Below are 27,581 nucleotides of genomic sequence, written 5' to 3'. Positions count from 1 at the left end.
TGAAATTAAGAAAAAAAATACGCATACATAAACAAAAATAATTAAAGTGCAGTGTACCTGTGACCACAAAAAATAATGCCCAGCTGCAAAATAAAATGTTAAAAACTCAATAAATCAATCTGGCCTTGGAACAGAAATACATGCACACTGCTGCTCAAACGGGAAAAAAGTGCAGCATTTTCATATAACATCAAAAATCCCCTCTGTGACTGAAAGTGATTGATTTCCATTTTTGGGTTAACTATGTAGTAATTGGCTACCATTCTACTGAAATTAGCCACCATATCTAGGACCCAGCTCCTGTTTGCTCTAAAGTGGCAGATGCAGTAGTTTAAATTCTCTCATTATAAACAACTGATAAGAAAATACTGGTACAGCCAGAGGCATGGAAAGAAGATACTTAACAGACAGAGTGTAGAATACAGCTGCAGCTGCTTCATGTGATGTGTGAGGTATTTGAGACAATGGAGCTATAGAAAAGCAAATCTCTTTTAGTTTTCTCACCTAGCTCTGGCACATAGTGATTATTAACAAAAGCTTGGTTTGGTTTAAGTTCTTGTTTGTCTCTGGATTTAACTCCAGGACAGCTCATCACATCTCTAGGGACTGAAGGAAAAGCTAGAGAGAAACCATTCAGTCAAAACTTATTTTTAAGGTGCATTCAAATTACAATATTTCAAAATAATAATTTTGAGTAACATTGTTCCATTATTTACTCCAAGTAACAGTAAACAATCAGTAAACAATTCTAAAAATATTGTGTCTCAGATATCTGTGAAACTGTGTTTCTGGCAATCCATTAGGTGAGCTCTGACTATGGGTTTTTATTTTTGTTTCTTTATTTAAGCAATATTCTTGCATCTTCTATAGACATTTCTGTCTTCTACTTTTAACCTAGTGTTTCTAGAAGCTTGACACTCTTTCAGATATCATGCCAAGCAAGTCAGGAATAGATGAAAGAACTGAAATTGCAGTTATTTCTAATTAAGATGGAACATTGTTATAGATTTTTTCAAAACATTGCTAATAATTTATGTAGCTAAATTGAAAGATTACTTTTCTTAAAAAAACCCCGATGGCTAAAGCCAGAAGTTTATTGAATTAACTTGAGAGTCTTTGAAGTTTCATTACTATTAATGACCTGTTTGGAGATCAGGTGAAACCATAGATATCTTTCATGTTGCTATATTTGTCTGGGAGAGCTCTGATAGAATTTCCTCTTCAGCTAATCAGACAAGATGTTTAACATCATATTAACATTATCATCTTTCTTTCTCCCGAAGAGTCTTCTATAAAAAAACAGTGAAAACAATACAATTTGATGCTCAGATGCTTCATCTTATTATACCAGAGCAGTGACTTTGTTAGACACTGCATTCTGCATGTGTTCAACACACGGAATAATTCTGGACAGATTTTTAGACCAAGCCACTCACATTTTTAAGTATGCACAGAACCTACAGGACTACAGAGGAAACCTGCTCTCATCTAGGGATAACAGGTGCATAAGCAACATATCGTAAAAGATTTTAAAAGAAACATAGAGCTATTTGTTTACTCTTAAAATAGATCACAGGAAGGAAAAAATCACAGATCACAGCTTCTAGAGAATCACTGCATTATCTACCACATTCCACAGTATTTTCTCAGAGCTCACAGTATCCTTTTGGAGGAGCATGGCCTCCATATGCATGAGAAAGGACAGTATCATCAACTCATGCTATTTGTGTGAAACTTTTTTCCCAGTCAGAAAGGAGAAGCAGCAAAGAGAAACATGTTGATTCCTTCGACAGGAAGTAAAATTCCAAGCCTGCATGTGCATGTATGTGTCCTATACATAACTGGGATTTGAGGCTGAACTTGTTTTCCTGAATAGGCGTAATACAAAAACAGGAGAATTTTCATCAGGTTGAACTTCATTTCTTGAAAAATCATTTGGAAAATACTCTCATTTATATCAAAACTAGAAGCAACTCAGAAAAGTACTTTTGAGCTTACGTACTTGCAACGTGGGCAAGAGTTGATTCAATACCTGCTGGTTCCATGAACTTCTTTCTCACTTAGTCTCTGTAATATTTATAGGTCAGTCCTTAAAAATACTAAACTTAGATGACACTGAAGTTCCTAAGATACTAAAAATAAAGTGTGTTATTTCAACTTCATAAAAGACAGTTGAAGGGGGAAAGACAGCAGTCTTTTTTAATTTTTTTTAAATTTTTTTTTAAATTTTTTTAACAACAGCTTTCTGGCTGAAACCAAAGAATCAAAAACCTGAGGTTCAGCTGCTGTGTCTCACTGATATGTGCAACCTAACAAAGTGCAGACCTCTCTCCCCTAAAACTAGTGAGATGGTATATGCAAACGCAATTAGCTTTTTTCCTTCAAACAACATAGCTAGTAAACTAGTAAGTGCCTTGCCTCAGCGTCCTAATGAGAAAAGAGGTAGCCTGGGAATGTCTCCCCATGTCTGCACAATGCAGGAACAGCAGCATCTTTATATATAAGCCTCAATTTCTTGTAATGACTACAGAAAGAAACTTCCTAAGAGGCAAAAGAAAAGGAAAGCCAAATTATCACATGTCCTAGAGAACTAAACTTATTGAGTTCTTTATCTGGCCATTATGATTTTTTCTTTTTTTTTTTTTTCATTTAAAAATGTGTCATTATTCATTTGCTTTCATTCTGGGAGAAAATTGTGGGTTTTCCTCTAAAAAAGACAAACCTCATGACTTTTATATTGGCCTCCCTATTAGTTTTTGGAAATTTGAGCTCTTGCTGGCTCAAATTACTGACTACATAGCTGACCAAGCCTAAGGAATTATTTTGATTTTCTGGGGGTTTTGTATAGACTCTGGTTTGGATACACATCACAGATATCACCCTGGTATTCACGTGATTAAGTATGCTTTGGCTTCCAAACAAAGACTGCTGTGAAGGACAAACTCAGAAATCAAATCTTGATCTTTGGTTGAGAGAAAGCTAATATCCACCTATGGCATTATCTAAGGAAGAATTCCTAGCTACTTTGCAGAGAATTTAAAGAAAAAACTACTGTCGTTAGAATTAGTGGGGAGGAAAGAGGCTGGACTATACATGTTTTTCACTTTGTAAGATGTAAAAAACAGTGTGGTATATATACAATGATGCAAGGAGCTATTGCTATAAATACTTAGCTCCTCAGGAGAAAAAAAAATCCCCAAAAATAAATAAAATAACAAAATATAATATTTCTATACCTAAATTCATAGAAGTGTATAGCAAATAGTTCATGCATTTTTTCCTCTAAGGAAATAAGTACATTGAACGGCATGGTTTTCTTATGCAGCGCCAATTATATTCTTTCAACAATGGTATAGCAAAAGGGATAGGTTCCTCAGAAAAGTATATGCCATTTCTATCCCCTTTAAAACTGGACAGCAGTAATTATCAGGAGTAATTTACTGTTTCCTCAGGGCAGAAATTAAAATGTAAGAACTGTCTCTTTTTCCAGGTTTGTTCTCAATTGCAGCTTCTGCTAGCATTATCAATCAGATTGCAGGGATTCTGCACAGAGCAAGCATCAGGACAAAAAAAAAGCACATTATTGCCACGAACCTTCCAAATTCTCTTCTGTAATCTGGCAACTGAAAAATTACATGTCTTTTTCTTGAACAAGTAACTGCTGGGCTCAGTACTGTTGCTCTACACTGAGCCATTGCTGTAGAAGAGGTAAAGATAATGACATCTCTGAACTCCAAAAGGTTTTCTGCAACCAATCTCATGAAATCTCCACTGTTCTGCCTTCACACAGTAGGTGTTCATGTGGTTCTCCTCACACTGCAGAATCTGAGCACTTCCCTGGAGAATGGGAATTCAGCATCCTTTACACTGTTCAGCTGTACACTACGGTGTATCTGGAAAACATGAACTACCACAACCCTCTTCTGTCATCCTAACCCATACATTATCATTTGCATGCCTATTAGCACCTTTCTGAACATTGACCCCTTTAATTTTTTGTGTAACTTTTATTTCTACCACAGACACAAAGCTTGTGAAAGGAATCCAGGACCCTTTTTCTGAAAATTACTCCGATTTGTAGTGGGATTTCTTCCTTGTCACAATAGTATTTTGTCATTTTTACAAGCTGCAGGGTTATAGCAATTCATCTACTTAAAAGCACAGGTCTTTAGCGAACCAAAATTAGTAGAACTGTATATTAAAACATGTTACTAAGATTACACAGGACAATAAAGAACTTGGATTTCTTCAGCCTCCTCTCTGAATGCCTGGTCAGCCTCTATAATTTATTGGAGAGAGATGAAAATAGACAGTTCTTACAGAACTCTTTTCTTGAATTTTTCAGAATGCTTTTCTTGCACTGTCTCTAAAGAGTCACTCAAAGACCCTTCTCTGAAAAAGCTCCTATCATAGGTTATCCTAACCTATGCAGACTGATGTTTGCCTACCCTCACTTCATATATGTGGGTACTGAAACAAGAATTAATTTCCTTTTTCACCCCTTAAACAGTAAGAACTTAAACACAATAGAAAATCTTCCTAAAATTTTAAGACTAATATTAGTTATTTCATATATTTTAGCATCTAAACAGAGATTGAATTTTCCTCAGCAATAGAGACTCTAAATCTGATACATCATCATAAATAAATGATCATAACGGGTAAAGGGATACTGAGACTGCACTCTTAAAGTATTTTCCAAACTTCTCAAATAGATGTCTTTTTATTCCATTCTGACCTGTGTTTGAATTTGGAATGATAAATTGAAAATGCAGGGTGTACTGAAGCATATAAAAACAGTTTGTGAATATGCAATTTAAGTAAATTGAGTTAATACTGATGAAAACAGTTGTCTTCTAAATAAAAGAGAAATATTTCTATCATTGAAAAACAAGACAAAGAAAAATAATCAGTTGCAGTTACCGTGCAAGGAGTTTGCATCCAAGGTTCTCCATCTATCTGCATAGGCAGAGACTTGCTGGTCCTGAAGGTACAAATTTCATAATATAAGAAAAAGAAACTAGAAAAAAGTGATGAATGTGTTTATTAAAAAGGCATATATGTGATGGCGTACAGATATAACCCTGATTTACCCCTAAACTCCTATTAAATTTCCAGTATGAGCCACAGTCATACTGTAACACAGTCAATTTAGAAGGCTTAGTCTGATTTTCAACACAGAAAGCAAAAACATGGCAAATATTCATGTATCTTGCTAGTAATACACTACTCTTTCATGGAGGAAGTCTGTAATTTGTGAAATAATGAGTGAATGACACAATAATTTCAGGAACAAACCTTATTAACAGAAAAGACAAACAAATTTGTGCTATTTTTTATAATTTAGATTGTACTAGTATATAGTATACATATATTATACTACTATAGATGATACTAGAAATAAATTTCAGGTCTATCATCACCACTTACTAGAATCACTGTGTCTGAGTTAGACAGAACACACACAGAGAATGAAGTTTCCATTATATTCAGAGTGTTTAACATGTTATAAATTTAAATTGTTTAGCAAAGGGGCACTGATTTCAACAGAAAGATTTAGACAGTATTGCCTCTCTAGTTCTAGATGCTTTTCAGAAAAGCATAGAAAAATGAGAACAGAAAAAAAAAGTACTACATTTTTGATCTTTTCCAACCCTGAAAACAATAGTTTGCATACAAAACTATTAGAAATAGCATGGAGTAGATAAATCTAATAATGAAAAAATTAGTGATTCATATTGGTCAATGGAAATTCTGGTTTGGACATTTTTTGAAAACAACACTTCATGGAATTATCCATTGTTATCTATGGCCATAAATGGAGGAAGGGAAGAATGTTTACCGAGCTCTCACTTTATAGTTCAGGAAGGGTTTCTATTAATTTTTTTTATTGCTGCTATTCTGTTTTAGGCTTATAATTGTAGAGTCTATGGGATTAATAAATTTTGGAAAATTCTTCCTGAGGAATTCTTCACTGAAAAAGAAAGAGATGGTTAATTCTTTTTCAGTCCTTATATAATCCAAGAGATAGAATAATTACCTTTTCTTTGTTATCTAATACAAGTTTACTCTATTGTGAATGTTCTTAGAAATGATAAAACACGATGACACTAGAGTACTCCACCATCATTGGCTCATACATACCAAGGTTTAATAATAGTGGCTTGTCAGAATTCAGTAAATAACAAATAAATTAAAAACAGAGCTCTTTGACTTGCACAGATCAAAAAGTGCTTTACAATTACCAATTACACACTACTATTCCCTGGTGTGGTATGCATTATAAATGGGTTAAAATGTGACAAAGTAATGCTAAATTACTTTTGGCTTGAAAGTGCATGGAGTGTATGTTGACAATAAACGCCAAGATGTTCATGCCTTATTCCTTCTGCTCCAAATTCCTGACAATACTTCTTCATGGGACGAAATAGTACTTGAATATAACATGTGAAGATTGAATGTGAACACCCTCTTTTCAGTTTTTTTGACACATTTCAAGAAAGGAAGATGTATGGGCAGAGAATATGGACGGAATAGATTCATTTCATATATAAAAAGGATACTTTCACAAGCAATAATCATCATAATTATGACTCTTAAACTAAAAAAGAAAGTCAGTAGATAAAACTTCAGTTTCACAACAACAGTGCAGTGTAATTAAATTAAAGCTCCTGATACCTGATGACAACAGATGAGCACTGGGCAAGCCGTCTTCCAGCACTTTTCAGACCTGTGTATATCTGTCCCATCTCCATGGCTCCCTCCAGACCAACCACTTCCATAAGCTGGTCACTTAGATCTGCAAAAGTTGAAAAAAAATCCATATTTTGTCTTGACAGCATTTTGAAAGCAGTCATATTGACCAACAAGAGCTGCCAGAAGACAAGCTGATTATAAAAGATATGGAGAACAGAACTGGCAAAAATGATTATTCCTAAGGAGAATTACAGCTTTAAGTTGGATACAACTGGGCCCTGCTGTCACACAATTCTACAATATCCTAACCAAAATTATTCTGAGAATCATTATATCCATGGTTTATTTTACAGGAAGACTAAAGAAAAAATTTCATAATAAGAGGAAATAGAAGAGATTCCTTCATTTGAGTTACCTGACACACAAAGAATGAGATGTTTACAGTGTAGAAATTTATGCTTTTTATTTAACAGATATTTAAAATCTGATAAGAAAAAGTCTGTACTCCAGACCCTACTGGATCCTCTTCCATACAGTACCTTCCAGACAATGTGTGCAACTCCAACTCAGCCTTTATGTGCATGCATTATTATTATGAGTTATTATAACTTTTTTTGCATTGGATAAGTGTCTTAATTAGCACACAGATGCAATTCAAAAAGGAAGAAAAACACCTGAAATATCCACCTAGCTTTCCAACTTTTTCATGCTTGTTTGCACTCAGTTACATATTTTTTGTTTCACACTTCTTTTTGACTAAATAGTACTTTGGCATTAAACTTCAAAAAATATTTAAATAAATATTAGTTTACTTGACTTCAAGGAGTAAGGACAAATTCTGTCTAGAATTTCAGGTACAAAAAGAAACCTAAACAGTAATAAACCATCTGCTTTGAGAAGCAACCCAGCAAGGTAATGAAATATTATCCAGTAACAACGAGGGTGTTTCGCATGAAATGTTTTATATTCTCCTGTGTAAATACACGTTGCCGGGACCAAATGGACAAGAAAAAGAAACATTTCTTTTCTAGCTGTATAATATGTGTGTTTTATAAATTGGCTGTTAACATCAATGTTTTCAAAAGGCAGGTTATTCAGTGAAGCAAAGCATTGAGCTAAAATGTTAGAGTCTATCATCACACTGAAGAAACCACAGAAAAGAGACCACATTACTCTGTGTATTTTAAACCCCTCAACCCTTAATGAAGGTGAAATTTTATGCTAACAATCATATCTATGAGGCTATTCCAAAGTTTCAATGGGAATCTCTTCTGTTCACTTCTTTGGGCTTTCAATGAACATAATTAACTGAAAGAAGTACTGTGATCAGGGGAAAAAATATTAAAAGCAAATAGGATTTATGATGTGGATTATTCTGCTTCCAGCAGAAAGTCTGATACTATCCAAAGCCTTCATTTTTCTTCTTATACTTTCTTAATATTTTCTGCTTTATTCATTTCCTCATCACAGTAAAATCAGTTCCATACAATGTTAATGAAGAAAAAAAATAAACAATATTCTTGCCCATTAAGGGAAAACAATAAGATGGTCAAAAGTTTAAAATGTACAATATGATGAATTCTATCTCTACATTTTTATAGCTTGCATCCATGTAAGCTGAATTTTGTATGTCTGGCTTTCCACTGCATTTTTTTTTTTCTTAAAATGTTTCCCATAAGTAACTAACATTTAAAGTTAAGTGAGATTTAAAAAACCTCTGCTTTTCTTGTTAGCCACAGAGACTTTATTGGGAAAGCACTACTCTTTTTCAAAACTTTATATATATACAAGCACATAGAACTTTATAGATGTACTAAATCATTAAAATGTTTAGCCAAAGAAAACATCAAATTCCTATTCACTGGGCCATTAGAAAATTATATTTTAAAAAATGGAAGAATAACTAAGAACAGATTTTTATTTCTGACAGCTTAGGCAATATGTGCAATATTCAGAATAGTGACATTTTCAGGGATATATATTTGACGCACCATTTTTAAAAAGCTGTGAGATTAGTGCCAGTAGCAGCAGGTAACTAAGGGCCAAATGCTGCCCTTTGATCTATACCACACTTCTCAAAAAATGTGGTATTTTAAACATTGGAAGATGGAATTGAACAATAATCTCATCTACCAAAAAAGTAAAGCCCTTTCAAAAACTTCACATTTGCAGTGGCACATTCCCAAAGTGGAGCTATTTTAGGCCAAATATGAATATTTTTAGAATCAAGCTTAAATTAGACATAACTTTCCTTCAGAAGCAGTAAAAACTAAAGCAAATGTAACATGCAATTATTGACTGCATTAGTTCGCTCTTGCCCTTGCTGATATATTTGACCTGATGCTTTTGCAGTCATATCCATTTCAACAAAACCTTGAGATATATTGACATTGATAAAAACTCAAGTGGAAAGCGGCAAAGGAAGTATGTCTGTTTTAGTCCCACTCCTCAATGATGTTACATGGCTAGAGGTACACTGGTTGAATATAAAGGGTAAAGACATCAACAATGGAATGATATTTCTTCTTAAAAGGTCTCCACCAAAGAATTTGAAGGAGACTAAGTTAGCTTTGTTAAAGGAGATCTGATCTTCTATTAAATAATAAGATCGGAAAGGGGAAGTCATTCTTCATTCTGGTGGAAGTTTATTACTGATTTTTCAGAAAGATTCATGAGGGCCTCTGTATAGCTCAATATATACCCCAAAATGATCTGGAAATAGAGGTAGACAGTGAGTACTGAAGATTGAGCAAAGGAAAAACAAAACCCAATTATAAAAAAAAAAAAAAGGAATTTTACAGTACTGAGTAATTTACAGTACTTTACAAAGTCAGAAAGTTCAATATATGTAACTTAATGTCCATGAGGAGAAAGAACACTCACTACAGATATGCAGACCATTATATATATGACATTTGGAAATAAATATGGTGTGTGTGTCTCCATGTGTATATGTTTATTCTGCTGGGTTACAATTGATACTGTCATGCTGGAATGAACATTGTGGAGTTCCAGTGACAAGTTCTATGAAAATATCACCTCAATGCTCCATTTATGATCATCAAATGTTGCAGTTGGTACATCCATGAAGTATGGAATTTGTAGTTCCAGTTCACTCAGCAATGCAGAGGAAGAAAAATAACTGGAAACAACAGGCAAACAAATGTGGTAACAAATATGGAGCAACTTCTGTATGAAAATATATTAGACTACTAGCCTTCAGGAAGTAAGGAGATAAATGGAGGAAAGATGAGCAAATAGGTGTAATGGAGTAGATGAAGACAGTAACGTAATTCAGTATTTCTCAAATGCAAGAACCAAGGAGTTTCATAGTACTTCTAGACAAGCAGGAAATCCTTTTTACATAGTATTTTTTCATGCCATGAGGCCACACTAAACTGAAATTACTTATATCTAAAATGATACATATTCGGTAGGATATCTTAACAGAAAAGAATCACTGAAAGTTTACTCTCTTATGCTTTATTTCTAATACAGGCTGGTGTTAGAGGTCCAGACACCGAGCAACACAAACTTGTGGGTTGATCTAGTATCACTATTCTTGTTGACTTCTTATTCATCTTATAAACTGTAGTGGAGAATAATGAATGCTGCCACTCACCAAACATCATTCATGACTTAAAACAGTTTATAACGTGGACTTTTCTGTGACATGTAGCCCTATTGTGTTTGAGTGAAAGTCACTCCTTTCGAGCCTCAAATTATATTCTTAAATTGTGTATCTCTGTCTCTACCAACTATGAAGTAAAATACGTTTCTCTTTTCAGGGACGCATTTCTTTCTTGTGTTTCTTCTGCATCCTACAGATTTTATTTTAAAGAGAAATAGTTGGTGATTTTAATAATAAAATTCTCCAATATGTGTTTCACCTATTATAACTAGTTTTAGAAAGTTTAGGTTTAGGAAATTACAGGCTAGATTTTCAAGAAGAATTTCACAGCTAACAGTGAACAAAAGCAACTATCAGATACTGAGCAGTTTTTCTTTCTAACCAGTTCATTTAGTTGCCTAAAGGAGAGCTGAGGTCTCATAGGTAAGCTATTACAGAGAGCATCTCAGTATTAGTCCATTAGGAAAGTGTTTTTTGACTGGTGCCTTGGGGTTCCCCAGTCCGTTTGTTCTACTTTGAGCTCTGTGAAAGAGCTGAAGGCTCTTGCTTGTTTTCTATCTGAATGAGCCATTAGAGTGTGTGGGAATGTTTTCACAGCACCATGTCTCTCCTGTCTCTTCCACAAACCAAAGTACTTCATGTGTCTCCTCACATTAGCGCTGTCAGTAAACAAAGCCGGCTCTCCCAGGGGAGTCCTGCTGTCAAGCAGACGGGGACTAGCATGCAGAGGGGCAGCTGACCCCTTGCACTCACCCCTGATGGGGAGATAAAGTCGCTAGGGAGCTGACTGCCCATTTCTTCCCATAAGGCAGCAGAAGAAGAGAGGTTCAAACAGAAACTTGCACAAGTGGCAGACAAAACATTGCATGTGACTATAAGCCCTTTATAGCCCTTCCCAAGGCACGAAGAAACACACTTGGAGACTTTGAAGTTTCATAGTGAGTTTACGTTATCCATTACCCTGGCATTAGCTGAATGCTTCAATATTCAGAGCGAACATACAAGAGGAAAACACATTTGGAATTCATCTGTGAAGATAAAGCAAGGAAAGCAAAATGGGGTAAGGGGTGGATGGGAAGAACATGGTGTGATTAGAAAAACTGATTTACATAGAGAACTTTCCCTCTGTAATGGAACTGGTTTTGATATCCAATTTATCTTTGCAATATATAAATATTGCTGTCCTGGCAAGAGATTGAATGACTCTATTATAACTTGGGGTTACTGCACTCACTCAGGCACATTTGCATAAAAACACTGTTGGTCAGTGGTAAATCTGTCTCTGGCAGCAGTTTGTCTTCGAAGAGAAGGGGCTCCATAGCTTACGAAATGTAATCAAACCCTAGTAATCATCACTCTGGAAATTTTTTGGTTCCAGTTAAAATACTGGATAAGAATTTGAAAGCTGGTATCATGCCAGAGGATCCTTGAAAAACACCCAAGCTCAGTGCTCTGCACCACATGAATGCTTCAGTATCTTCCTAGAACACAGCATGTATTAAATCTCCAGTAACCCATTATGCAGGAATGTGAAGTCGCCTCCATATGCAGTGATAGGGACTGTTGTAAAAAATTGCTAGAAATGTGTTTACTGTCATAATATTTTCCTGATTTCAAATGAATACCTTTTTCCAAATTCCTGGTTACAAAAAAAAAAAAAAAAAAAAAAAAAATCATCACTAAATCCTTGCAATCTGTACAGCCTAGGTTTTGTTATGTCTTTCTTAGGAGAAGCTACCTGAAATAACATTTGCCTCTTATAATTGTTTATATCAGAGTTGTATGTCAAGGCCAAGATGATGTCGATGCTCTGTGTTGTTACTGATGCACAGACATATACAAAAGACAGCTCTCCTATCCAAGATTTTATAGACAAATAATACAAAACATTGGGGAAAAATAATATTATTATGTCCATTTTACAAAGTTAAAATTGTACACAGACACGTTTAGGTCCTGGAAAATATTTGTTCTCATATTCCACTGAATATATTGTGTGTAGACCCACAAGAGTAACGATATTATTTCTACCACAAAGTTTAGCACAGGAGTTTTCAGAACTGACTTGGCCAAGATGACATGCAAATTTTGGAGCAGAGACAGGAAATAAATCAGCAAATCCTGAATTTTAACATTCTGTTATCAAAAGTCTGTTCTCCCATTTAATGTTGACCTTAAGGATATATATCAAGTCCTATACCTGTGGTATGTGACCCAGTTTTGAGTATTCTGTGTTGCTGAGTTTGCATGTAAACATTAAAATCTCAGGTGGATCCATACATCTATTTCATGCCAGTATTGATTCTCTAGCTTTTATTCTTGTCTTCATATTTTGTTTTCCTGGTATTAAAACAAAACAAAACAAGCTAAACCTTCCTCTTAGTGTGAAGGAAGATATATCACTGGTGTAATTCTCACCCTGGAGAGATACTCAGATACAGTGATAATAAATTAGGCAGATATTTTATGTACATAAAAACACACCAAAATGCAAACACATTTTATTCCTCTGTGGACATACACAAATGATATATATTACCTATATTTAAGCATATGTGAGAAATTCAGTAGAATTTTGCTCCACCATCAGAATTGATGGTGCACTTAATAGCCCTAATGAGATAATGGGGTAAGATGCAAAAGCGCTAGTTTTGTCACTTAAAATGAATGCAATCAATAAAATCCTCTCTCTGCTGAATTTAGTGGCATAATTCTTACTGATTTCAGTGGAACTCGAATTTCACCCAGTATCTTATCTTGCATCAGTCTAGCACAGAGGCTCTATCGTCAGATGGAATCATTTAAAAGACACACTGTGTAATGGATTTTTTTCTGCTTACACAATCATCTCCCAATTCTCATGAATCAGAAAATGATGAGTTTCGCCCCAAAAAACAGAAGGACAAGCAAGAAAGAATCAGTCCCTATAATTAAATATTTTATGAAGCTTTTTAGCGTGCACAGAAGGTCTTTGTAAAACTTTTTCTAAAGTGAACTTCTATTTTCCCAGCTTAGTAGGGGTAAGGATAGAAGAGTTCTTCATGGAAACATTTCTGAATAATGGTTGAAGAAGGAAAAAAACCCCAACAATCAAAATCCAAAAACAACCCACCCTAGAGCATTCAAATAAAATCACTTCCATTCTAGAAACCACTCCCAGATACCAGGGCTCAGATGTTCAAAATTTGAAACAAGGGATCTCATCTTCCAGTTTGGGAGATCATTATGTATAAGTCTTTTATGATAAAGACTGGCAGACAAAATGTATTTTTTTTTAATGAATTTTTTTTTTAACAGTTTGAGGTACAATTGCACTGAATATGCTGCTGCACCAAAAAGCTCCCCATTATTTTAATCTGTATTCTTACAAAAGTTATTTGTTAAAAAGGATTTCACTGTGTTACTCCTATACCCCCTTCATCCAAGAGAACAAAAGCTGTTCTATGAAAGGAGTCTAAACTTGGACAAACCGTAAAAAAAAAAAAAAAAAAAAAAAAAAAAAAAAAAAAAAAAAAAAAGCAAAGTTCCTCTCTGTTTTTATCAAATTTGATTGCTGCAGCTGTTCCCAGTTTCTGTATTTTAAAAATAGCCTTATTCAGTGCCTTGTTGGCTAAAGGCCAGAGTACCATTAGAACATGCTGTACGGAAAACCTCTATTCAGTTACAGATACAGAAATATATTTAAGATCAGTGGGGGTCATCTGCACCAAACACTTGTATGGGGAAAATGGAATTTTAATGTGCTTGGACTGCTCACCACTTTTAATAGATATTTAAGAACTTCAAACCGGATATCTTTCTATTTGTATTGGTACTATCATATTACTGAGCATCAGGTACGATACAATATGAGCAAGTCAAGATCATTTCAACTAACAAAAATAGATCTAATTCTCAAATTACTCCTTAGTAGTTCTGGCATTCACTTTAAATGGCTCCTAGTAATATTGGAAATTTGATTAGCCTATAAAAATGCCTAGAAAAGAAAAATACAGTAATATTTATGGAAATGTAGAAATCTGATCAATGAAAACCAGCTTTGATTTGTACACTTCTAGGAGAACTAGTACTATCATGGGATAAATGTTCCCTTTTTGCAGGGTAGCAAACTCTATTAACAGCATTATCCCTATATTTATCCACCAAAGAGGTTTTTAGTCATCTGCCAGAAAGAAATGCTCATTCCATTTATGTGAGTATTAAAACTCCATTTGATTAAGGTGGTAGTGACTTCGGTCCAGGAGCTCAGAACATCCCAAAGATGATCTTCATTTCTCTTGCTTCATGAGAATCGGACCCATTTTCTTCCTCTACCATATTAGTATTCCGTGGTGTTTGGAGATCACACTATGCAGAGTGGATACCAGTTTAACCAGCAGCATTATTTACTTATTAACCAATAACCTAACTCAGGAAAATATTCTGAACATCAATGAGATGCCTCACAGATTACTTCTCATCATTTATGATGGGGTAAAATGCCTGTCTTAAAGCACATAAAGTTATGTATTTCTACTGCACCTGGGGAAGAGCCTTCAACATGGTAAAGATATCCAAGGTGGTTGTTTGGATAGGTACTAAGAGGAAGAAAATCATAGCAATGAAGACATCAATGTAGTCTATTGAGCTTGCTGAGACTCCAACTTTTTGGTGGCAGGTTTGCCTCCTAAGTTTCTCTGCCCTCACTCTCAGTACCTGGGTTATTTTAATAAATACAATCATACTTTGGATTACAGTTTCAATTACATTGTTCAGACCCTCTCTCTGTACAGAAGACGCATGGACAATTGAAGTAAAATCCAGGGAATTCAGGGGCAGGCATTTGTAACACTTTCATCAGTCAGACAATTTCCTAAACTTCCTGCAGTCTGCAAAGTTAAAGCAGCTTTGATTTAGTTTCTCACTAAACTAAATATATTTGGTGCTGTCTGAGGTGACCTAGGATCTCCAGGACATTCCCAATGGGCTGACAAGCCTGACAAAGGAGCAACAGAAGCAGCAGATGAAAGGATGGTATCTTGAGAGGAACTCTAATGGTGTAAAGAAGTTATATATGGAGAACTGAAGAAAGGCTTTGTTTTCTCCTGACAGGGATTCAGAGAAAGAGTTTAAGAGGTCTGGATTTCTGGAGAAGCAATTTTTTCTCTTGTCACCAAGAGGAATTTGGGAGACAAGTCAGCACACCTGGACAAGTCTGAAGTTCTGCTACATCTGTCACTCAAAATTACCATGTGTTGGCTTCTTTGTAAAGGTTAAGGCCTGAAGAAGTGATACACCCTCTACTCACTCAGTGAGGGGCAACAAGTTTGCTTGACAGCTCCAGGACTAAGCTCCAAGTCTGTGAGCAGATTTTCCTAGGGCTTCTCCTTGCATTTGATCTGTTCTCATTAGCTGTCATTGTAGGATCTGGTCTCTGCTATCTAATTTAGTTACATACAGAGAATTGCCATTATTTTTCTTTCTATCTGAACTACACACATTGCTAAATATTCACTATTTTTTACACTGCTCCTGGTTTACAAGAAGACATATCTGGGATACTCTTTGGGAACCTCTGCTATTGGAGAAAGCAAATGGGAAAGTTACCTCTAATAGAGCTGCGAGGAAATGTCTTTGATGTGCTTTACATGGAATGACAATTCAAAGCACCACAAAGAAAGCAGAAATTAATTTATTATACCTTTCAATATTTTAAATATTAATGACTGACATGAAGTTATTTTTCAATATCTTTTCTCAATAGTTATTTAAAACACACATAGGAAGAAAAGGTATTTCCATGACCATGATCAAGTACAGAACAGTTCCAAATCTCTTCTCAAGAACAGAAAGACCAAAGTCAGCCACAAGTATCACAGTAGCAAGACACAAGTTATTTTTAGTGATCTAGTCCTGGACAGTATCTCGCAGAAAAAAACCCCCAAACTTTACTTCACCCTGAACAAGAAAATACTACTAATAAGCAAAATTGGATCTGGTTACAATTTTTCTTTTTACTCTATTCTGCCACAAAAGGAAAGCCACAATGTTTCACTAAAAAATGATCTGAGCACACACTACTCAATTGCAGCACCACTCATGATGTTTCAGGTATCTGAGAAATACAGAAGCCAAGTCCTTGCCCAGAGCTAATTTCTACCACAATCCTATGCTGAAAAGCTATACCGAAATGTGGAGCCTAACTGAATTTGTCTTTAGAAGGATTAGACATGGTAAGAAAAATATTTTCAAGTACTGTAATGCAAAATAGAAGACCTGTAAAACCAACAAAATCATTCTCATCTTCTTTTGACTGTCTTTTTTCACTCTATTTTTTTCTGAATAATGAAGGATAAGAGAAAATACATGATAAACAGATAAGGAGATCAGCCTTGCCTCTGAGACAAATTTTTAAAGGACCTTAATGTTGTCGTCTGCTCAACAAACCATTTGAGCATGAATATTCAGTAATATCCAAAGGACCACATGCATGTTTCAAGCATGACTGTTAGGTGCTCTGTTTATACAGACCTATTGCTATGGCAACTACATTATGGCACATGCTATCAGAATACTAATTATAAAGCAATATAAATAAGGTTGTGTACAACAAGCAAGTTCACATTTACACAATTCCATCATCTGAAAATTCAGCCTTACATGTATATGATGAAAAATATTTTTCAAAAGCAATCACACATTTTTGTAATTCATGCATTATGATGTTAACTTCAGTTTCTTTTCCATAACATTACTTTGCACTAGGATCAGCAGCGCAAGGGGAATGCAATATACTGAGGGAATTAAAGAAAGCAGAAGGTGCAGGTGCACTAATAAATGGGTGGCCTTTGGAGTACAGTATTTATGTGTGCTGTGCCGAGCTAAACAGAAACCTAAACGTTACATATAAGAAGTGGTACAACAAGAACATCTGTGTTGGGGAACTGAACTGGCATGGCTAACACCTCCAGTGCCAGGTGCAAAGGACATTTCAGTACAGCTTGAGTGATTTTGACTGCTAGCATCTGTACATATGAGATTATCTCTTTTTTTTCCCCTCCATATTCCACTAGAGTATTTGTATTATACATCTGGCTTTAGATTCTAGCATAGCAAAAGACAGGTTTCCGTCTTTCCATTTCTGGATCTTAGCCACAGATTTTTTTTTTTTTTTTCCCCATTTCAGTCATGCTTTTCATAGAAGCATAATGCCAGAGTCCCTAGTAATTTCTAAATGTATGGTTGAGGAAAATGAGCATTTTTCCCCAGGAAAGAAAGACCCATTAAAGGAAGAACTGTACCTTTGATCTAGTCAAAGTTGATCAAAAATGCCTGCAGAAAAAGCTTTTCCTCTCTAAAAATACTAAAACTTCATTGAAACTTCACGTGTTAATGTCCATTCTTCTGGGAAATTCTAGATTTTCATGTAAAGTCACTTTTTAAAACCAATCCCCAAAATAGTATGAAAAATTTTATTTCAAATTCAAGTTACATACCTGATTCATAGAACTATTGATAATATTTGGAAGAAGACTTAAAATGAACAAATGAGACAGCTGACTGAAATGATTGGTAGGAAATGCAAAACTAGTTACTTGTGATGTACTCATTCAAGTCCAAATCTAATAATCCTTGAAATATTTGAGATTCCAACATAGTCCATTGAGACCATGACCTACTGTATTTAAGTGGCTCAGGCTCAATCTTTTATTTCTTAAATAGGCAAAGATTTCAGGAATCAATTGTTGTTTAAACCTGAAAATCCATAAAAACTACCAGTGGTAATGTTAGTTCGGGTGGAAGTCAATGGCTCATTCACCATTGCCATGACACCAACAAAATCTGAAAATGTTCCCAAGAATGGATTGTAAAGGTGGGGGGAGGGTAGGAAAGGGGAGGGGTAAAAAGAGATATAAGAATAGTGTTTGTATTCTGAAGAGTCTACTTGTATTGGTGCACTGTTAATGAGTCTGAACCACAGCCTTACATGTTTTATTTGTCCAGCATAACAAGCCCTATATTCCCATTCAAGACAGGAACAAAACATCATCAATAGTAAAACAGGACATAATGAGCTTTGAAGGAATTTCTTCGAAAAACTGTTTCTTTCTCCTGGCAATTTCCAATCCCCTCCTTCCATCCTGCAGCCACTGTTAAAACCCCTTGAACATGTCTAATAAATAATCGAAAAAAGGAAAGGACAAATTATTTAAGTCTACACTTCCCTGGGAATTGGGGGTTTGTTTCACCACATTGTAAATTATCTTTCCTAACTTCTAATATAGTGTGACAAAAAATGCAATAAATACAAATAAATCCACAGGGAAGAGATGCAAAAAAAATTACAAAAGCTTGATGGGGAAAAAAACCCTCAAAACAAAAAGCTATAACAAATCCGCAATCCCTAGTCACTCATCTTTTCTTGTTACTTCAGTTCTAACGCCAAATTCCTTCATTATTTTTTGACCTGATATGAAACACCATCTGGCAAAAGCATGTTGCAATTCTAAATAAATTAAATAATTGGATGGTTGCTTTAAAATATCTTTCATAAATAAGTACTATTATACATTAGCAAAAGTCACTTTATTGCCTTTCTGAGCTCTGATGCTGTGCTGTGACTTTCTGTCTGCCTAGAGGACCTACAGTTCCCAAGCAGTCTCGCATTTAGTGTTAGACTGTCATGAGCCTGATGAGCTTCCGCAGTCACAGAGTATCAGATGCATATGTCCATATGTTTGATTTGTACTTCTTGTATACATTATCATCACTATTATTGCCACTACTGTTAGACAAGAGTAACACCACAGACTCATCAGAATCATTGCCCTGAGGATGAGATCACGGCCTGAGGGTCCTGATGGATCTGCAGCAGCAGATTACAAACCATATGGCTGACGTGGTTATCTTGTAATAAACCAAATGGCTGTGGGTATTCAGGAGCCATTTCAAAAGTGGATCAGATGTCATTGTCATAAGATATCTCAATCACATTTCAAAATGTCTTCAGAATAATTTTGGCAAGCGAATTACTTTCAATCTACTACAACAAATGTTTTAAGGTCTGAAGAGATCATCTAGATCTCTATTGCTAGAGTCCTACAGATGTATTTCTGTGTCCACACAGACCCTTTTTGCTAGTCTGGGGGATCTTCTACAGAGTGCACATCTCCCTAGGCATACATCATGGGAGGAATCAGGTGAGAAGAAACAGAGAAGTAAGTCATTGATTAATTGGATATATGTTACTACATTGCTCCTCAACAAGTTATGACAAGTGTGGAGTAACACTGAAAAATAAAATATTTGTTAGTGATGAAAAGCAGTGTACAAAACAGCAGTTGGTCATGAGCAAACATTTTGCATCTATAAAGACCCAGCTGCTTTGGCTGACTAAAATGAAAAGGAACAATGCTTTAGGGGTTGTGAAAGAAGATCTCACAACTGATGGATTATATAGAAAAAGACTTCTGTTTAAAGTGTTAGTACTCGTAGTCCTTTTTTCATAACAAATCTAATTTCTTTGAGTCAAGAGTCCTAGGTAAGTAGGCATTCACTAAATGAAAACATGTTCACAGCTGTTGAAACTAGTTTATTCTGTGTGCCTTTGTCTTTCATTAAATATTCATTTATTGATATTAGACTTATGAAAAATTTAGCATAATTTTAATCCTCTCCTATATGGAGAAATTAAAGGAAAAGTGAGTTTATCCAGGTTTATATGTATATGTGTGATACAAACTGTGACATTTTCAGAAAATGACAACAAAATCAGGAATCCAGGAGAAAAAAAAGTCTTATGCATCACCTAAATATTTAACTACAGTATCAGCTTATGTTAATCATATTTCAAGAGTTGGGTTAAACACACTGTAATTGTGCCATCAATCCACATGAATCAAACCTTTATTTAATAACTGTAAAAGCTGCCATTTGCTACTTTTAAGGTATCTAATTTCTCACAGCCTCTACTTGATAATGGTCACTAGAGTTACAAAATGCTAAAAATAAATATGTTCTTGAAAATCTTGTTTGGGTTCTTACTGCAGAAGCTGAAACATCTGTAACAGTATGGCAGTTATCAGCTTCTTGTAAATTCTGGCAATGTTCATTTTAAAAGGCTTTAAAAGTACAAGTAAAAACATTAGTGTTTTGACTACTTGCAGGAAACTGGTATGTATACAATTAATATAAAGGGAACTGCCAAGTCAATCTCAGCTTAAAAATCAGGGACTTGTGTTATTTTTATTTGATTTATTTTTGAATTTGTAAAAATCCCCAAGCTGTTGCAAAACCTAACATCAATTGAACATTCCAGGTACTCTTATTTTAATTAATAGAAACATATTGTTAAATTTAACAGATATACAAAATAATAAACAAGCAAGAGCAGAAACATCCTTATACAGTTAACATATGAGAAAAACCCAAGATTCCTCATCCAGATTTATGCAAGGAAAAAAGTCAAACAAAACCAAACTCTAAAAACAAGTGTTCTCTCAATAGCAAGCATAGAGAAAGTTCAACAAAAGTTTGACTCAATCCATATTCAGATATAATGAGAACTGGAGCCAGTCCTAAATCCATTGAATAAAGGGAGAAGTATCCTCTCAGAATGAACTGAAAATAATCAATGCTCTTTCGGCTATAGCATGAAAAACAAACAAAAACAAAGAGGAAGATAAAAGGAAAGCAGAGAGGGACAACAGAGTTAATGGCTAAGTTTTGAGATATTTTTTCTCCATCATACGTTTTCTTCCAAAATATCCTAGAATATGACATTGCCAATGCTAATTCCCAGTGCTTAAACAGTTCTTTATATCATCAAAGCACAGCATACACACTGAAGTTCACGGCACTTATCATGGAAAATAAAATGTACAACACTATAGTCCAGAAAACTATGACCTTCATAAGAGGACTAAATTAAGGTTAGACTGTCTGAATATTGGCCCTTTCTATATTTTTGAGTTCTAACTCTGTAGCCTTTATTGTTCTTTAAACTTACTTTTTATGTTCAGTGTACATAAAACCAGAGTAAATTTAGACAATTTTCCACATGCATCTACAATCAACTTTTTATATAAGTTTTATGCTTATCTAATCTGACTACCTTAATTTATTTTCAATTAAATTTTTAATCTTTTAATTGGAAAAAGCTGTTGTTTAAAAATTTAAATAAAGCTTTATCAAACTAAGAATACATTTTGCTGAACCAACCCAAACTACACAGATTTTCCTGTTGCAGTATTTCAGCTGCAAAGGCTAAGACAGGCTGCCTATTGCATTTTGTATGTCACAAACCAGGACCACATTTTGACGTTGTATCATAAGAGACATGAATACTGCTAATAATATGAAGTATAGATCTTTATTTGGGATCTGCTCCAAAGCTTGACAGTTCTGTGGGAATAAAATAACCACCACGTGTTTGGTATCTTAACTTCCTAAACAGATGCAATATCAGATGAGGTGTCTAAGAAATTATTGCTTAAACACTTTCATTTTATTTTTATCTATATATTAATCACAGAGTGATAAAGACACAGAGAGGAAAGTCAGGGATTTTGAATTTCATTCAGCTCACCCATATAACTGCTATGTATGAAAGCCACCATACCCCATTTCCAATCCTGGTCCAATTGTACCCATTGAATTAAAAGAACTATTTAGAGTGGCTATATGTCTGGATTCTTCTGAATCTTGTGGGAAAGGGAAAATCTTAATTTATATACATTCTCACAGAATTTTTTGTACTCTGGTTTCACATGTGAAATCAATGATCAGTCATGATCACCAACAAAACACTGAGCACACTGCAAGCTCTCCAGGGCACGGACTGTTTTTTTTGTGTTTGTTCCCTGTGACTCCACTATCTGATTAGGCTCCTTAGGAGGTACTGGAATATACATAAATAATAAGCAGGAGGAGACAATTTAAAAAAAAAAAAAGAAATAATTGCTACTATTAATCTATGAGATTAAGATGTAAACTACCCACTTTGCATTGCACTGCTGACTCCCAGGGGAGATCTGGCAAACAAGAGTGTGCATGCTAGGCCCCATCACTGAGCACTGCTGCCTCCCCAGTGCAGCAGAAATTCCACCCCACAGCAGATTGATGATTCACTTTGTGTTTTCCTTGGCTAACTTGAGCAGTGTTCCTCTCTTCAGGTCAGTCACTCAGCCCTCTTACAAATGTCAGCCTACTGTTCACAACTATTTTTCCATTCACAGGTGTTTTAATCGGCATGAATGAAGACAATTATGAAGGAAATTCACAGCGAAATGGAAAGCCCTGAAACTCAGTTATTAATTGGGCATCCAGGCATCACATCTTGTTCAAGCTGACTAGCTCTTGCTCATTTGAACAATGCCAATGATCTCTTTCTAGGCTGACCATCATAAAGCCACTTGTACACAGTAGCATGGCTTTTCTCTGAGCTCGTGAGTGTGCCTGCAGATCAATAGGACTATTCACATGAACAGATGTTACTCAATGTGAACACTGGTTGCAGAATTAAGCCTGTCCTTGCTCTTCCTCTTGCTACAAACATCAGCTGCTCAGACATCCAGGCTGAGTGGTTTTTTAATAGCTTTTTGCCATACACAAAGCATGCAAAATGGCAACTTTTCTAATTAAAAAATCTGAAATAAATAATCCCCCTATATTCCATTAGCACTCATGTAAACTAATGTTTATATACCTCTCCATACAGTTTCTTGTATGGACGATGATAAGAAGAAGTCCATTTACTTATTCATCGCAGTATTTTTGGCTTTCACAGGTAAACAAAAACCTCTGTCTTTCACTTGAAAGGATATACTTGAATAGAGATGAAAGGATGACAGACCAATATTCAATTTTTATTTTCATACCATGCTAATAATGGTATTAAAAACAACAAAAGCTGAAGAGTCTACAGATTGTGTATTTGGCTTGATAGAATCTTTTTTCATCCCAACACAATTCTTCTCTATACCAAACTAAATATATATTTTGGAAGTATAGAGGACAGTCTTAACCTTGGGGAATAAACCTCTAAGAATTGTTAAACAGACACTTAACTGTAATGTTTACAAAATTTTAACATTAAATACCTCATAATAGTTTTTTATCTAACTATGCTTCTCAGTTTTAATCAAATTGTGACTGTTACAACCTAAATCCACTTTTGGTGTAAGAAAGATACTCCAACTTAAAACCTGAAATTATGGGTATTAACATTTGCTTGTGGAAATAAATTACAAATTTGAAAATGGACAATAACAGTAATAATGAATTCCATACTTTTCATTTTAAAATTGAAGGCATTTAGCTTTTTTACTTTTGGGTGACGGCCAAAAGTGATCCTTGATATTAGTATCCTGTCAAACATTTATATTTTTATCTCTCTCCCAATTGATTCTGTGCTGAAAGCACAGCTGAGGCTCACAAATAAGTTACAAAAGGTATAAAAAGATCCTTTGAAAATGAGAAAGAAAAATACCTGAAAAGAGCAAGCTTTACAAATAGCAACTATACAACCAGGTTTGAAGACCAAATCAGGCTTGTGGGGCTTGTTTTTGTTTGTGCAGTCTGTACTTTTCTGTGTTAAATAAAAACCTTCAGTTATTTTTCTTTGTTGCAAACTGTGAACCCAGTAGCCTACGAAAAAAAGATCTGGGAGTAAAACTTTATGGGAAGTACATTTCAGATGCAGCTGGACCAGGTGGTCCAATCTGACAGTTTACAACTAATTGGCAAACCATTTGTTCTTCTTCAGACCCCTGGTACATCACCTGTTCTAATACCTTGTCAGAATTGTGGCAAGTGTATCCACAATCTATTCTGACAGTTATTTAACAACCCTTCACTGAACATCATCTGGCCCTGCTGATTTATGTATATATTTACAGGTCTTTAGGTATTCTCTAACTTCAATATCAACCATTTTAAATTATTTTCATTAAGTGAATTAACTCGCTTTCTTCCGTGTTTACATACTGAAAAAGAAAACAAACCTGAAGACAAAGTGAGGAAGGAGAAGAAAAATATCCCTTCTAACCCCTCAAAACAAATCATGATGAATATTTAAAAAAAAACTTGCAGGTTCCTCACTGCTTCTTAGTGAGTACCAAAAAATGCTAAATGGATGCAGATATCTGGTTATACCATCTAGCAGAGAAAAGTGATTATTCCTGTTTAGCAGGTACAATCACATTTATCAACAAATTAAGGAATTTAGAGCACTCACTCTCCTGTTCCTTTCTCCTTTCATGCCCACAAATTACACTCAAGGGAAAAAAACTCAAAGAGTACCAATATTTTCTTAAGTACCAGACATTCAACTGTAGCCATAATTTACATGGCAAGAAACAGGCTAGAAAGATTCAGAATGGAAAACCAACTTTTCCCAACTCAGACACGTAATACCAATGACCTTCTCCTATGGTAAAGCATACATGACCTTTGGTTTTAGTCTACTAGTTAGTTCAGATTTCTCATATCATCACCTTTCACTTCTTCCGGAAAGTTTACATATTTTCTGGCCAAGTATCTTCCATTAGCAAAATCCATAACGTATATTCAATAGTCTTTTCTTTTTTTTCTTATTTCTTAATTCCTTCATTCTCTCAGTTTATGGAGAGCCATGCTGGTACTCTTAGTACCAGAACTACCATCTGTTATGCCTTTATTACTGTATCACTCATTCTATGCCATCTTCCATGTCCTGCCACCTCTTACTCACAGTGCTTACTGGCATGATGATTCTATTAATGTCACAGTATCTCCTTTAAAAAGGCAGTATATTTTAATTTTTACTGGTTTATTTGCTATTGTCACAGGTAGCAATCCACTGCATCTATGTGCCAGCACCTCTGTTCAGAGGACACTGAAGGAGGAAGGAGCTGAGCATATCCAACTCTTCTATAGACACAGACCCAATTCCCTGTCACATCAAGAGAGAGGCTTACCTGCCTTAAGTCTCTCTTCATTGGCTGTATAGGGAAGAAGCAAGTGTCAAACACTCCCTTCCACCTAATCCTTTTATCATATTACAAGGTGGGAACAGATGGACCAAGGTTGTGTTTTATTGGGAAAGAGAATTATAGCCACAGCAGCAGTACTGACTACTTAGCTCCCAGGAGTAGGATACCCTTAGGGTTTAGGCCATACTGAAGAGTGCCTAGCAGTTTTCACAGCACCTCAGAGGACTAGCACTGTGTAAGAACAAAAGTTTTCACAGGATTATGAGGAAAGCAAGAAAAAGTATTCCTGAAAACAGGAAACATGGATTCAGCATGTGAGAGTGGAGTACCCAGACATCTTTCCTGCATGAGGCCCCTAACTAGCAGTCCATTGTGAAAAGATAAAGGACCAGGAAGTTATCTGTGCTCCTGACTAGTATGGCACTTGGGTATCTCCCTGTCTGAACTGAGTCACCACAAAGCTTGAGCTAGGAAATACACTTCCAACTCCCCAGACTAATGCTACAAGCCACAGCTGTTATCAGTATCCAACCAACAGCTAGCTAGTGTCAGGCAACTAATGCATTTCATTGTCGGCAAGGTTTACACAGCACTAGAAATTAAAAGTACTGGACCTTTCTCTGTGGTTTAGATGGATTTCAGGCACTTCAATCATGGCTTAAGCTGTATTTAAATTCATGGGATCCCATCTATTCATTAATACTAATATTTTGATATTAAAACTGATTCCACAGAACTGATTGGACTACTTTCTCCTGCTGATCTTATCAACTGTCGTGATGCACAGTGAGGTGTTATGGCCAACTTCTTGAAAGTCAAAATTTACCTTGAAAATTAAACCATTCTTAAATTAAACGCAATTAAATTATCAAAGTTTATATTTTTTACAAATTGAGCACTAAGATGTGATTTAAAATATGTTGTTTGTCCTTGAAACTCCTGAAAGTCATGTTTTGGCCTAGGGAATTTCTGTAGCTAGATTATGAACTTGTGGTAGAGTGATGAAAACACTGAATTGCTCTGTAACAGTATAATAGTCTACTGATCTGAAGGAACACTGCATCTCAAGCTGGAAACAAGCCCACACCTTCAGCAAATACTGAATGAAAACAATAAATTATATTGATCCAATGGAAATGAAGAATCCTGCTGGAAAACAGTATCTAATGGTAGTAAGCAAACCATTTTTTATGCAATTTCAAAGCAGTAACATAGAAATGACAAGTTTTATGCTGCTCCTGTGTATAGTATGTCCTGTTTTCTAATACTGTGCTTTGGGTGCAATAAGAACAAAAGTTCCATCTCAGTATATGCTGTGATAACATCAAATTCTTCTCTCCCCAAATTGACCTGCACCACGTGTTAGGACAAAAAACCCCACATGTAAATCCATATGTAAAATACCTATAATAAATAAAAAAATAAAATCAGTGAGACCCACAGCAATATATTCCAAGCTACACTGTACAGACCTCTTCTTTTGGAGAACAGGCATTTTACAGGGATGGCAACCTGGCTGAAGGAAGCTTTTGCAGTATATAGCTTAACAGGGGAAAGAACTGGAGAAATTTTCCCTCCAAAGAAAAGTAATGTAAAAGAAGGACAGAGAAGAAGTAAAAGCGTAAATACTCATACTTTTCCTGCATAAAGAAAACCATTTGAGAAAAAGAAATAAACAAGCTCTGATCTCTTGACTGATCTGGGGAAACAATTCAATTAAAATAATCAACATGCCAGATCTCCCTTCCTGATTTGCTTAAGTAAGCTTGCATTTGCAATTGTAGAATTAGATTGTGCATATATATGCGAGTGCTTCCCTCCTCCCCTTCTCCCCCAGGGAAAAATCAAACTTAACAAATGTTACAGGGGATTAAAGGACCTTAGATTCCCAGAATTTCGGCTACACTAGGTAAAGGAGTTGTATACATTAAAAGAGTGATCTGGCTCAGATTTAACTCAGCTATTGCTTTGTTAGCTCAACTAACCAAACTTCAGTTGGGTGATGTGTGGTTTTGGTCTGCAACTGTGCATTTGCCCCACAGCCGTTATAATTTCTATTAGTTTCTATTTTACCAAAACTAAAAGGATGAAACACCCATATTTATGGTATCAATTTTTGAAATGCCTGCACAAATCAGATGCATTTAACTTCACAAACAAACAAACAAAAAAATCCCCTCCAAACAACAAGAATGACATATGGCATGATGTTATCCTTACCACTTTAAAATCTTCAACATTAGTCAAATTTCGAAAGAGTGATAAAGTGTTAAAGATCTGAAAGATAAATGAAAATTATACTT

General features: G+C 35.3%; 1 protein-coding gene across 12 annotated transcripts in view; it reads right to left on the bottom strand.

Moving 5' to 3' along the window:
• Positions 1–27,581, bottom strand: part of DGKB (diacylglycerol kinase beta) — a 408,855-nt gene that overhangs the window by 7,435 nt on the left and 373,839 nt on the right. For all 12 annotated transcript variants that reach the window (XM_066196511.1, XM_066196492.1, XM_066196528.1 and 9 more), the window contains 2 exons: positions 6,679–6,799; positions 4,924–4,984 (listed from right to left, as the gene is read on the bottom strand). In XM_066196511.1, the coding sequence (XP_066052608.1) occupies positions 4,924–4,984; positions 6,679–6,799 (182 nt within the window). The remainder of the gene's footprint in view (positions 1–4,923; positions 4,985–6,678; positions 6,800–27,581) is intronic.

This window comes from Chamaea fasciata, unplaced genomic scaffold, assembly GCF_029207755.1.
Source record: "Chamaea fasciata isolate MVZ Bird 193981 ecotype frontalis unplaced genomic scaffold, bChaFas1.0.hap1 SCAF_1, whole genome shotgun sequence".
Lineage (NCBI taxonomy): Eukaryota > Metazoa > Chordata > Aves > Passeriformes > Sylviidae > Chamaea > Chamaea fasciata.
The sequence above is the reverse complement of the archived record's forward strand: the minus strand, read 5'-3'. Positions and strand labels throughout refer to the sequence as shown.